At 43.7% G+C, this 14229-nt stretch overlaps 1 protein-coding gene across 2 annotated transcripts; it reads right to left on the bottom strand.

The window, feature by feature from the left end:
* On the bottom strand, positions 1-14212 carry LOC102698434 (chemerin-like receptor 2). 2 transcript variants are annotated; one of them, XM_015359429.2, is made up of 2 exons: positions 14020-14212; positions 1-2382 (listed from the first exon to the last, which is right to left on the bottom strand). In XM_015359429.2, exon 2 carries the CDS (start codon positions 2338-2340, stop codon positions 1309-1311), a length of 1032 nt encoding a protein of 343 aa, XP_015214915.2. In that variant the 5' UTR covers positions 2341-2382; positions 14020-14212; the 3' UTR covers positions 1-1308. The 2 variants fall into 2 exon arrangements, with proteins under 2 accessions (XP_015214915.2, XP_069052800.1); XM_069196699.1 differs by lacking the exon at positions 14020-14212 and adding an exon at positions 10386-10630.
* Positions 14213-14229: the final 17 nt, after the last annotated feature.

Consider the following 14229-nt stretch of genomic DNA (forward strand, 5'->3'; position numbering starts at 1 on the left):
TACTGTAATATGCTTATTTATTGGGTTTGAAGACATTGCTGGAACAATCTAACTTAAATATGTTGCTGTCTACACAATAAATACAATATAAAGTAGGTACTGTTTTTTCTGATAATAACTAACACAGTTTAATAGTTTGAAGGTTTCATATTGCAGTAACAAACATGCTAAATGAGTGAATTCTGAATAGAAACTACATATAGAAACAGATAAATATATCTTCATACGCTAAATGATGAGCAGATGTGATGCCAGCCCAATCTGTCCTCCTATTCCCAGGAAATACAACTGGGGAAGTGTGTGTGTTTGGTAAGTTATTAAGGCCTTTTACACCAAATACAGATCTTGTGCTGCAGATCTTGATGAAGTGTGGAGGCAGCCAGATAACCTTTCTTGTTCTAGAAAAGCTCTGCAGATGGGGACAGTGAGCTTGGTGTGGTGTGTACAACATATTAGTTCAGGTGGGTAGGTTTCAATCGTGAACACAATTTTAGGAAAGATTGCACCATAAAGGGGAACTGCAATGCTATTTTTGTATTTCAGGGTTAGAAAAAATCAGCATTGATGAATGCATTTCGTACAACAATAAAATTAAAGAGTTCATGGTAATTTGTACCACCTCGAGTACATCACAAAATCATCACAGCGAAATTTCCAGGTAGCGCCATATTCTGCAAATCAGGACAAGGCAACAGAACTTCTGGTGAGGTGAAGAGTTCTTTTCACATCGTAAACAAGCAGGCTTGTGAATGCATCTCTTTTAAATCCAATAGAAATATTGCTCTCGACTTCATTTTGCTTGACTTGTTAACTCTGCCTGCAGATCATGTTGAAACATTTCTGCAGTGAAATGTCTGCTGCACAACCTGTTCGTATTCGCTCGTATATTGCATTACATTAGTGATTACAGTGACTAGTGACCAGGAAACGCTGCATCTGGTCGCAATTCATGGGAACTCGACTGATAGTTTGAAACGACATGGCGGCTTAGACAGTAATAGCCTGTCTAAGAAATTGGGATTGCAGTTTCCCTTTAAACACCCTTAAACACCCTTAAAGCTTTAAGAAAGTGTAATACCCCCCACATGGAGAACGTCCGTACTGAAATGAGGACAATTTAGGCTACCATTGCACTTAAGCATCACTGTCGTGCAACAGAGCAAACAGAGATTCTAAGCCAAAGAAAGTGTATAACTTTCTCTCTAAGCCTGTCTGTGCATGGCGGATTCAAATACTGGAGTGGCACTATATATCCCAAAAGGAGAACATGGAAATTCTCCAGGGAAAACAGTCTCCTTGTAATGTGGATTAGCCATCATTTTCTTCCCTGCTCCTGGCATTCTGGTCAGACAGGGTGACGGACTCCGACCCTGCCTGGCTGAGGTCTCTCAGCACGTGCTTGGTGACCTCCATACAGGACCTGTGGAGGATGGCCTTCACCTTCTTGCCCGTAAAGACGTAGAGGATGGGGTTAAGACAGCTGTTGAAGAAAGCCAGGCTGGTGGCCAAGGGGAAACCGGTCCTGAGAACATCGTGGAGTCGGCTGTTGTGGTGGACGGTGATTTCCATCAGGCTGAAGACGTGGTAAGGGGCCCAGCAGAAGAAGAAGGCAACGATGATGGCTGCTACAGTTTTGGAGAAGTTGGTCAATTTAACGGTGGCGGACCTTCGCATCTTCACCACCAGCATGACGCCGCTGACCGAGATCGTGGAGAAAGGTATCAGGAACCCCACGACAGTTCGGATGCTCACTATGACGGTGTGCCGGACAACAGCTGTGTGCGGGTCCGTGTCGTGGAAGTTGTTGTAGCAGACCACTCTTTCCTGAATGGTAAGGGTGTCGCGGAAAACCAGACTGGGGGTGCTCAACGCCGCCGCTGTGATCCACACGCTGATACATACGATGAGACTGTTCCACAGGGTCCGGTTTCTCTGTGACCAGCTAAGGTGAACAAGGGCCACGTAGCGATCCAGGCTGATCACAGTGAGGAAGAGCACACTGGCAAACAGGTTCATGATGGAGATGAAAGAATTAACCTTGCACAAGGCTTTGCCGAAATTCCAGTGGAAGTCGTTGACCACATAATCAATGGAGAAGGGGAGGAAAAGCACAAACACGAAATCGGCCACGGCGAGGTTCAGCAGCCAGATGGTGTTGACCGTCTTCTTCGTCTTGAAACCGGTCACCCAGATGACGGCTCCGTTCCCAATGACGCCAAGCACAAAAGAGATGCTGTAGATGACAACAGAAAATATGTGCGAAACCTCTTTTTGGCTGCCATGTGGGGGCTCCTCTTCATAGTATTCGTAGGAGTAATTATCGTAATCGTAGTTTTCCATGACTGCACTGGCGTTGCGTGGCCCAAGAGTGCTTTCCTGGCCCTGAAAAAAAAGCAAAGGAGGTTGAGAATCAGAAAGCACACACGTCAAACATTTTCATCTGTACTACCAAAGATCCTATTGCTAACTTCTGTCCTGTCAAATCCTAGATTTCATGGTTGTTGGCCAACACCTTTGTCAGTAGGTCTTTGATCCTGCACTAAAATAGTGTAAAAGGTTTTGTGCTCCTTTTCCCTGGCGAATATGAAACGCTTTGTGTTTTATAGGTCTGTATTAAATGTAGTGAATTTGAGAGACCTGGGACAGAAGAGGACAGAACATAGAACATAGCATAATTCACTGGTCCGGGGTTCTGGGTTTGGTTTCGGCCTGGGATGTGTTTTGTATGGGGAATTTCATGTTGCCAGACCAGTGGGGATTTTCTGTGAGCGCTCTGGTTACCCCCTCTTTAAAAACGCGCCAGCTAAGTTAGGTGGGTTGATGTCAGATTAGATGTTGTGCTTCAACTTTCAAATTAAAGCAAGTTACTGTGTCCAAATAAGACCAAAAAAAGATAAAGTCTCCGCTTTCAAATAAAGGATTCTGAGAAAATGTCTGCATTTCAAAATTGAGGAAAAGGTTTCATACAGGCAACACTGAGCCAAGGTCACAGGAATTCTTGAAATTCTTGAACGGTCATAACTCTGAAAATAAGAGGGCTGTTGTCCAAAACTGGCCTGAAAACAGCCTCTGTACTATTATTTTTTATGCAATAGCAAGTTGTGAAATCTAGCTTTAAATAAATAAATATGCACAGCAAATTTGTGTTATGTCTTGAACAGTCACAATACAACCCAGACCTAATATATATGTTGGTCAGCAAATCCAGAAGTGTGCTCAGTTAAACGAAATATCCCCCAAACAAAAACATTGAGAGAAATGACTCCTTCTTCTTCAGGGCGCCTGGAAAGGAGAAGGATGCAAAAAATAAGTCTGAGTGCTTTGTAAATCAAGTAATGGGGCACACCCTGGAGAAATGACTCCCTCTTTTTTGACAAAACCATCAATCCTTTAGTGATGAGCCTCACCCCACCCTTTTCCCCTTCTAGAAAAACCATTTACTTTGTAAACACCTCAGCACACCACAGCTCTGCAGGTACAACAGCTGTCACCCAAGCTGAATTTGTGCTCATTGCAACACAAATATTTAAATAATAAGGAAAAAGTCCACAGAAGCCCAGAATCTATATCAATCTTTCATTCATAAACAGTTGTGCTTGAATCTTCAAGATTTGAAGAATAGAACCATATATTCCCAACACTTCAAGCTCAGTGGTAATACTTGTGGGTTAACTGAAATAAGATCAACAGTGATGATCAGTTTTTACTGTGGCCTCCGGGGAGCAGCAGAGTACCTTAATAAAATTATTTTTGTAAGAGACATACTGCCATAGACTGTTATCAGGAAGGAGCACAGTATACTGCTCAATGCAGTACAATCTTTTCATATTTGCTTAATTATTGCCAGATCTTATTATTGGGGAACAGTACATCACATAAGGGCAGATCAGGCAATGGGTTGTTGGTTGAACAGTTACTAGAGTATCCAAGGTGTACTGGGTAAAAAAAACGTTAACTGGATAACTTAATGTCACCTACCCAAAGCAAAAAAAAAAGTTTCTGCACTATTACAGACAACTGTTACAGCAGCCAATTTTGCAAGCCAGCTAACAACAAGGGATGCCAAAATACTGGTTTGGGTGGCTTCATAAAATAAACTCAATACAATATCGTATTCCTTAAAATATACTATTATGTAATCTTACTTTTGTTTGCTGCCTTGCAAAGTGGCAATGTGCATCACAAACAGTTTGGATTTCCTAGAAGCACGATTGCAAAAGTGTCTGAGCTGAACAGTTTCCGAATGACTCATGTAAATGGAACTTACTATTATATAATGACAGACCAAAGTCGAAGCCAGTAATGACTCAGTCTTCTCCAAACGGATGGATTCAAGGGGTTTCTGACTTTTTATGTCCAACAGCAGACAATGTGGACAGAACAAAGGAAAATATACTGAAATACTTTGGAAAAGCAGTCGCACATTCAAGGTGAAGACTGCATGGGATACAGTCAAGCTTACTCTATACATGTTGGCTGTGTCGTTATTCCATTATTTATTTTGACAAGAGCAATCGAGAGTCACATGATGTGGATCACAAAGTACTTCAATGTCACCTACCAGCACACAATCCATCCATCCATTTTATTACATCTTCTTCGCTTTCAGGGTCACAGGGGAGCAAGCAGCTAGCCCAAGGCTGAGTACACCCTGGATGGGACGCTAGTCCACCACAGGCTACACACGGACACAAACATGCACACATTCACACCTGGGCCAATTTCCACAGAAGCCAAATAACCTAGCAGTATATCTTTGGACTGTGGGGGAGAACCAGAGCACCCGGAGGAAACCCATACAAACCCAGGGAGAACATGCAAACTCCACACAGACAGCACCGCAGGTCTGGAAGTGAACCCAGGGCTGTGAGGCAGGAATGCCAACTACTGTACGGCAACACCATACCAGCACACAGCAACTGGCATGCCCACTACTGGGGCAAAAACACAAGCAGACAAAAGATGCTGGATAAGGGGCCTCCTCTTGGGCATGTGGGCGTGGGTTCAAGCCCAAGTCATGTCACTGTCTGACTATGATCAACCCTTCTTAAATGGGGGTGCACCATCATCTGAGTGCCCAGGACAGGATGCGGTAAGTCAGCCACAGTTAAAAGTCGAGTGGGTGGGTTTAAGGAGTCAAAAGGCACCTCATTCTCCCCTGTGTGCGGTCACAAGGTCTGTGATATCTGTCTTCATTTTCCAAATCGGCAATAACAAGAGCTTGTTGGGACAAGCTCTGATCCCCACGCCAATCCTGCATTGGATAAAGCAGTTAGATAATGTGTGGAATGTACAACAAGAATAATTGGTGATTCTGTAGTAGGTGGGGAGCTGCGAGAGAAAGACAAGGCAGTAAGCAAAGGTAATGTAGCAGGAGAACAAAAGCTGGGAGAGAGGAGGAGCGAGAGGCAGGAGCAGGGGACAGAAAGAGAGGCCAATCAGGAGGTGTGAAGTCAGGATAGGTGAAGAGAGGTGTGAAATGAAACCTACACTGAATAGAGAGAATTTAGAAGAAAATTGGTCTGTCGTTCAGAGAAAGGGGAAGGTGTGATCCTAGCTGCAGGATAATTTTGGTTTCTGTAGTCTTTCTGATGTAGGAGTTCGGAAAACCATCTTTGAAAACACACATGGAGAGATTAGTGTGATCATGGTGAAATGAGAAACAATGGGCTTGGAGAGATCTTTAATCTTCACAGCCCTAACATGTTCTCTGAAGCGGTCCCTGAGTCTCCTTCCTGTTTCTCCAATGTAGATGGCTGGGCATTTACTGCAAGAGATAAAGTAAATAAGGTTGCTGGAGGTACAAGTTCGGAGTGATCCGGAATTGTCCTGAGGGGCCTTGAATGAGAGTGGTGTTAGATATGTACTTGATATGTAATTGGTGATTCTAAGTTTTATTTTTCTAAGAAATGGCAGTGCAGAGGGAGAGGGAATAGATACTGTATGAACTACAGGAATGTTTCTCTAATAAATCAGCAATGTAATTTACACGTTTGGAGTTATTTAGAGTTATTTGGAGTTTTCAGATCATTAAATACAGACTTTAGTGGCCAACAGTATACGGGATTCTATATTTGCAAATACACACGGGACTAGGATGAAAAATGGTTTTCTTTTTCTACACATGCCTCGGTTGAATAACAAAAATAGCCTCTACTATTCATCCCGTAATTAAATACGCTTCCAAAAATAGCGAACCACACTGACCCAGAAAAAAGCGAATTTTTCAACCGTTCTACACTTTCGTTCATAACAGGCTCAGGAGAGGGACCCCGACCACTTCCTATCGTAGACGTTTCAAAGTATAAATACAAGTTTTTAGCTCACTGTTTCTTAACCTTTTAAATCCCACAGAACATTTTTTTTTAAAGTGAAGCGCACTGTCCTCATTTCCACGCACGCTTCACTGGCTCTTGATTGTGTTAGTACTTAATTATTAATATAAACAAAACCTCCATCCATTTTGTAAATGCTTCTTCCAATTCAGGGTCAAGGGGCAGCCGGAGCCTTTCCCAGACAGCAACAGGTGCAAGGTGGGGTACAGCCTGGCTGGTCCAGTTTTCCCAGAAGCCAATGAGCCTACCAGTAGGTCTTTGGACCGTGGGAGGAAACCAGCGCACCCAGAGGAAACCCAGGGGAACACAGGGAGAACATACTGTACAATCTCCACGCATATAGAACCCCAAGTCCACATTTGAACCCAGGGCCCCAGCACTGGGAGGCAAATGTACTAACTCCTGCACCACCATGGCACCCTCCCAGTTTGTGACAAACCCCAGGCAAGAAAGAGGAGCCTGCTCTCCTAACACAAAAGTCTGAACACGCCCCCCTCATTGGTACTGTACAAGTCCAGAAGGGAGATACAGCACAGAGTGGTGTGGCCTCGGTCTGACCACTGGGCCATCGATTCCACTCTCGTTTGGTCGGAGTGCTTCGGCCTATCACAGATCGGGTTTTGTGGTGCAGAGAGTCACTCCGCACTGCCTTCTTTTTCCCCCTTTCTGGGAGTGAGAGACTTAACATCCTTAACATCTTCAGAGTTGGTTCCTTTTGGCACCTGCTCTCCGATATCTGGAGCACGTTACCCATGGATCCCCGACTGCTCCCTCAAGCTTGACTTTGCAGATAGTGAGTGAATCTCAGCTAGGATTATCTTCTGGGACAGGGCACTGCTGCGGTGCTTTTAACACATATTTTATGTGCCAAGTCACACTTCACAACACTCAATAAGGCATGTGCCGTGGGTGCATTGTTCTGCCTGGGGGGCAGACAGACTACGGCGTATTCTTTCTCTGTGGTGCCTGTCAGAAATTCCAGCCATTCCAGTGTGAGGAGGAGCTGCTGTGTGGCACATGAAGCAGGCGAGAGCTTGACAGGTCCTTCCTTTGTGCTCTAGGCTCTGTTGTGGAGGGAAGAACAGTCCTCGGTCTGGAACTGCACATTTCTGCCTGCGGCATTGATCACACTCTATAAGATTATCCCTCTTGATGCTGTTGTGCTGGCTTTTGTATGGCATTCATGGAATATACTGTATCAATGCAGTCATACTCTGATTATCTATTGGGGATGCATTCTTGAATTTGTATTTTTTATGTCTTTCTCCAATCAAAAGTACAATGAACCGATTTTCCCCATAAGGATTGACATAAAAGATAGGGTCTAGGTTATAGGACTCAGAAACAGTCTACACACTCATATAAGAAGTATTTTGTACATTTATGGTTTTCTTTAAATACAGTAACAGTGGACAAAATAAAAGCAAATAGTTCTTAGGAAATGTATTCATGCAGTATGAGAATACAATGCACAGTAATTTAAGATGACCATTTTTAGCTCTGCTATGTAGTACAGTAGTGGTAGGCCTTTCTTGGACTCTCTTGACAATATTGTCTTTTATTGGTTTGGTCTTCAGCTGATGTTTCCTGTCATTGCTTCATGCAAATGTTTAAATGCTGTCTTGAAGGCATTGTAGTATAAATAACTGATTTCACTTCTGCTTGCTGCAACACCTGTGTAAATTAATGGAAAAAGATTCAACTTATAAAAGGCTGTAACAACAAGTCTACCACTGTCTTTAGCCTATAGGTCGACACCATAGGCGGAACAATATCTGTCTTTGGGCTCCTTCTTCCTTGTCTGACCTTCACAGCGACAACTGGGGCTCATGAAAGCAGTGTCCCAGGACCTCCCACTAGACTCTCACACTCTCGTTCCTCTCATTCTCTGGAGGCTCACAGCACCTCAAAGTATCATGATCTGCACGTCCTGAGGTGGTCTTATACCCGAGCAACCTCACCTCAGGTGTTGCTTTGCAACAGAGTCCTTCAGAGAGTAGTCCTGCCAATGGACAATGTATGGAATGGGAGGGCAGTCAGATGGACTGCCATGGTGGTGACTCCACAGAAACACTGTGACCACACCACCTCCACCCCATGCTGCCCAAGGAGCACATCCTCATCCAGAGGGACAAAAGCACAAGGTGGTGTGCTACTTCAATCAGCAGGGAGGTGTCTACTCTGGCCCAATCTTGCCCAAGCTCAAGAACCACTCCTCTGAGCACAATCTTGTCCATCTGGGCTATTCACCTGCACCAACACAGCACATCTGGAAACCACATCTGGGCAGAGCGGTGGCTCTGTGGCTAAGGTTCTGCGCCTGTGGCTGGGAGGTTCAAATCCCACAGCCGGCAGAGGAATTCTACTCCGTTGGGCCCCTGAGCAAGGCCTTTAACCCCAGATGCTCCAGGGGTGCCGTATAAATGGTTGACCCTGCGCTCTAACCCCAAGCTTCTCTCTCCTTGCCTGTGTGCCTGTGTGTCTCATGGAGTGTAAGCTGGGGTATGTGAAAAGACAAATTCCTAATGCAAGAAATTGTATATGGCTAATAAAGTGATCTCTGTTCAGGAAAGGAGAACTAAATCTCCAGGCCTGTGAGGAATCATCTGCTTCCTGTGCTTTGTCTGTTTCCATGTCTGGTGCAAGCAAAGCTCATAACCCTACTTTTTGTCTTTCCTTCAAGATCCCTCTGCAGTGCCTCATGAGAATATGGGATGAGGAGGCCCTTATCCTGCTGGTGGCTCTCCAGTGAAGGTGGTTTTCCTTTTCACATAGATGCTCATGAGGCAATTGTTGCTGATTCCCCCTCACCAGGATCGGCTAACCAAGACTCTGACTTCTACCTCAGCTGGAGCTGTAAAACATCTCTAAACATCTCAGACTCTTAGAGATTAAACTATGGACACTCCTGGCTCTGGACCCTGAACATCAAAGACTATTTGGGCTTGGGCACTCTCTAGCTTCATCGTCAGCTGGAGCTGTAGAAACTACTGCGTTTGAATACCCTGAACATCACAGATACTCAGAGCTTGAACTACGGAAACTCCTATGTTTGGCCTCTGAACATCACAGATAGTCAGAGCTTAAACTGTAAAAAGCCCCATGTCTGGCCCCTGAACATCACAGACTCTCAGAGTTTAAATTGCAGAAACGCCTGCATCTGGGCCCTGAACATCACAGATAGTCAGAGCTTAAACTGTAGAAAGTCCTGTGTCTGGCCCCTGAACATCACAGACTCTCAGAGTTTAAATTGTAAAAACGCCTGCATCTGTGCCCTGAACATCTCAGATAGTCAGACTTTGAACTGCACAAACTCCTATGTCTGGCCCCTGAACATCAAAGACTCTAAGAGCATGAATTGTTGGTCCACACCTTCCACAGTGTATGCACACCCTCCACCTGCAAGTGAAGAATCCTCTCGTCCTGGTGCAAGGGCTCAAACATGGACCGAATCTCCAGCCCCATCTCCACAGACCCATGGCACTCTTGGGTCATGGAATGCTCTTTAATGCAATTCGGTTCTGAATTGTTGGGAAAACTGTGCTCACATCACCTGGCCTCCCAATTCTTCTGGGGGTGGGCTGCTGTGCCCACCTATAATATCACCAGTCCCCCCAGTGAAAACTCCACTTAGTCCTACTATAACTCTCCTTCCAGCCAGTGGACGTCTGCAGAGAGTGACATCCTGGCTCAAACAGCCCCTCACGAGGCCAAATTAATAACAATAGCAGCAATTCAAAGACTTTGACAACCACAATGGCTGCTCTTTGCATACAATTTCTCAATGCAATCTCAAATAGCCATTGCAAAAATAAATTCCATTGAGGCTGAATGAGATTGACAGCACAGTAGCGTGTGCACAACAGATAATACAGTTTTCTCACTGTGTTTTCCACAAGAGCTTTCATTGTTTTTCCATGTTTCTGGTCCTACACTGTGACACCTAGCTAGCTAGCAAGCATGTAGTCTCTGCTACACTTTCTGAAATCACATTATGATAAACACAGTTTTCTCAATATTTTAACCCGGGTTCTATGTCTCTGTACTTACAGACAAGGGCTTTCTCCAGTATTCTCCCAGAGGCGAAGTCCAATAATAAACTCGGTGAAATGTTCCTTCTTGTTTTAAAGAGAAGTCTATCTTGGAGAACCTGACTCACTCTTGGGCGTCGGCAAGACATAAGTTAGGCAAAACAATGTTGTTATGTAATAAAAACCTCTCACTTTCGTTGCTATGCTTTTTCTTACTGAAAAATCTTTATCTTTATCTGTGTCCACTATGATTTTCAATAAAGTATACAAGAAATACTATAAAGTTCAATAATGGCGTAAAAGCTGTTTTAAATTGACAGACTGGAAAATGAGTATTTATTACATTCCTGGAATAGCATCTACAAATGGATACCTTGTACTAGAGATTATATGCTTTGTACAGGCTATGTGTGGTTTTCCAAAGGGTACAACCATCAATCTACAGTCTGATACACAGATTAGGACTCAGAACATTTCGACATGGAATAGTCCTTCGAAGTCTTATTTCACTTAGAAAAATAAGTCCATAAGACTTTTGGGGAGATTTTGTGGTTTGAATTCAGTGTTGTTGTTTTTTTTTTACTTCAAAAGTATTATGATGAACAATTTTTATTTCAAGTGGCATTTTCAGAGATGTGGCCAATACAGTAAATAAATACTATCATCTTATTTCATAAAGATAACTATTTATAAAGCACAGGATAACAATTGAGACGTATGGTGCAGTGTTCTGTTAACTTGATTGCTAAAGTTATATTAATATATAAGAGTACAGGTGGGTAGTTGCGTCAGCATGCATAGGCTGCAAAGGAACAAGTAATAGGTTTATTCCATGCTGAAAAAAAGAAGAAAGAGAACACAACGTTTCGGCCATGGAGCCTTCTTCAGACACCTGAAGAAGGCTCCACGGCTGAAACATTGTATTCTCTTTCTTCTTTTTTTCAGCATGGAATAAACCTATTCCTTGTTCCTTTATATATAAGATACTGCTTCAGGGACTTGTTGAGAACCAAACTGTTTTGTTGAAGCCACTTCCCCTCGTTTAAAGCACATCTGTGCTGTTTTAACATCAGTGGTTCTGACCTGCGGTACTTCAGACAATTAATTCAGGACATACCGGCATGGTTTCTGCTTAAGCGTTTTTGCTAGACACTCAGAAACTTGAGAAATGATACAGCTGTGGTCACGGTTTTTTTTTCACAGCATGTTCCAGAACAGCACATAGACTCTCATAACCTACTGGTAGATTTCTCAAGATTTAAAAGCCAATGTGTGACTGAGTACATTTCACCTGACGTCGCTCTGAGAATGTCTGTTCATCAGACCAACACCCACCTTCATTGTTTTGTTAAAATGGTTTTCACGCACAAGCACCCTCTGATACGTCCTATTGATAATAAACGTCTTAATGTGATCCCCATTATATTCTCAATCTGATGTGCCCAGGGTGTTTACAAAGCAGCAAGTAAAGTTTGCCTTACGTTGTATAGCTCATGGTTGGCACAGTGGTTAGCATTGCTGACTCGCAGTAGTGGGAATTCCTATTGTTTTCTGCATGGAGTTTATGTTCTTCCCACGTTCAAGTGGGTTTCTACCAGATGGCCTGGTTTCCTCCCACAGTCTAAAGACATACTGGTAGGTTAATTGGCTTCTGGGAAAACTGGCCCTGGTGTGCGTGTGTGCATGTCTGTGTTTGTGTCTGTGGTTAGAAAGTGGACCGCTTCATCCAATTCAGGGTCACTGGGGAGACGGACCCTGTCCCGGCAAGCAACGAGCACGAGACAGGGTACATCCTGGATGGGACGCCACTCCGTCGCTGGGCAAACGCAGACACAAACGCAGCCAAGCACACTCTGACTCCAGGGCCAATTGTCCCAGACGACATGGGAGGACACCCAAGCAAACACAGGGAGAACATACAAACTCCACGCAGAGAGCACCGCATTTTCAGAACTGAACCCCGAGCCCCAGCACTGAGAGGCGTCACTGCTGACCACTGGTTAAATGACTTCATCACCAATAATGAGCTCATCGCTTGCTTAGGCAACATTTATTGTCACTTGAGTATAATAAAATCAGTCAGGAATCAACTGGAAAGATGCCAGAGACATTTAACTAAATATTGTAGCGCTCTCGGGTTCACGTAGGTATGCGCCCTCGCCGCTGTCGCCTCAGGTCGGCCCCCCCACCCAGCACCCAGCCAGCTGAGCTAAAGGGAGAACTTTCCCCAGCCCGGCGGCGGAGGTGTCTACTATTCACAGGGAAGGTGGCGTCACCGCGCTGGTAAGCCGGCTCGCACAACCTGCAACGTCGGCCGTATGCGTTACAATATCTAAACTCTCTATTTCTTTCTAGAAACATACATGCAAAAGCTAATAAGTTTATTCTGATAACGTAATGATAAAATGGAGGGGGAAAAAAAGTTAGCTGATTTGTAGCCTATTTCCTGATTTAATTATGTCAATTAAATTCTGTAGCTTTAAAGATTTCAATTAAATTTAAACTTCTGCCGAAGTTCTCAGCCTCTGCATTCCACCAATGCGAACCTTCCCCCTGCATCTGGAAGAAGTCCAAAAATTAATACTCAACCGCGCATTCTTGCAATCAGGAGCACATTTAACACAGCGGGGAACACGGTTTGTTAAGACTCGGATGCGCTCTAAATGCAGGGCATTTGTGAATCCGCTGGAACTGTTGAAGTTGGTGCTCAATCAACGTTTCTTACGTGACTTAGCGATGGGAAAAGGATAGTAATCAGCTGTCGGTAAAGTCCTCCAACCTCACGCGAACGTTGACATCTGCATCATCATCAACAACCGCAATTTGTAATTACAGCCAATTACAATTACCTTTCTTACAACGTGTCCTAGCAGAGACGTCTATGATCAGCGAGATGTTTTCTTGCGCGAGTGGTTAAGACCGTACCGCTCGAGTAGAGGCTAAAGACCCTATGGCCTGATTAAAAGCACAGAAAGATCATTCATGCTTCAGGGAGAAAGATGCCTAGGGACTATTTGTATTTGACATTTGACAGGACAAGCGTGAATATCGGAGCTTATTTGGAAATCAATATTTTTAGTTAGCTGTTGCTTGGTGATTTTTTTCAGCCGTCCCATTCCCCATTGTGTTCCACTTTCACGTTTTTGTCAAACTAAAAATTTCTTTCTCCACGTGTTCAAAATGTGAATCTACTTTGTAAGAGCCCCTAGTCCTATTTTTGCCTGCTGCATCTGGTGTCTGAGTATCCGAGCCTGTTCCGATTCCTGATCTTGGATTTCAGAAATCTGTGCCCTTCGCGTGTTTTGCTATTTGTCACAGATGTGAATTTATCATAACACTGGTTCGCCACATGTTGTATACAAAAGTCTGTATACTTTTCTTGGTTACGGCAAGCATAGGAAATCTGTCACTCTGTGCTTTAAAAAAAAATCTGAACCAGTTTTTAATTATACAAGGTGAAATAATAAAATCACGATCGTCTTCGCTGACCGCACATGATAAACGAGTAGGTTACATAACCCTGGGTGTACTTAACAACCGTCTGAAAATATTTGGCAACTTGTCAAAAAAAAAAAAACATCTCCAATCTGGATGAAACGTTTTCTGCAAAAAAAAATCGTTCTAAACTGTTTAATTTATACACGTGAACTTACCCGGGAGCCGACGTTTTTAGTCTGAAGAGTTAACTTTTTACAGTTGCAAAACAAAAGTGAGTCCTGGGTCTGTACGTCTTTTGAAATAATATACCAACTGTAAAAAAATAAATTCCCACTCAAGTTCCCTCTATGATAGACTTTTTAGGTGGATCTTTGCGAGTGGACGCTTTCAGACTGTGTCCATATTGTAGTGTGACAGGGCGGGCA

The sequence above is a fragment of the Lepisosteus oculatus genome, chromosome 12 (assembly GCF_040954835.1).
Source record: "Lepisosteus oculatus isolate fLepOcu1 chromosome 12, fLepOcu1.hap2, whole genome shotgun sequence".
In the NCBI taxonomy this organism is placed as follows: domain Eukaryota; kingdom Metazoa; phylum Chordata; class Actinopteri; order Semionotiformes; family Lepisosteidae; genus Lepisosteus; species Lepisosteus oculatus.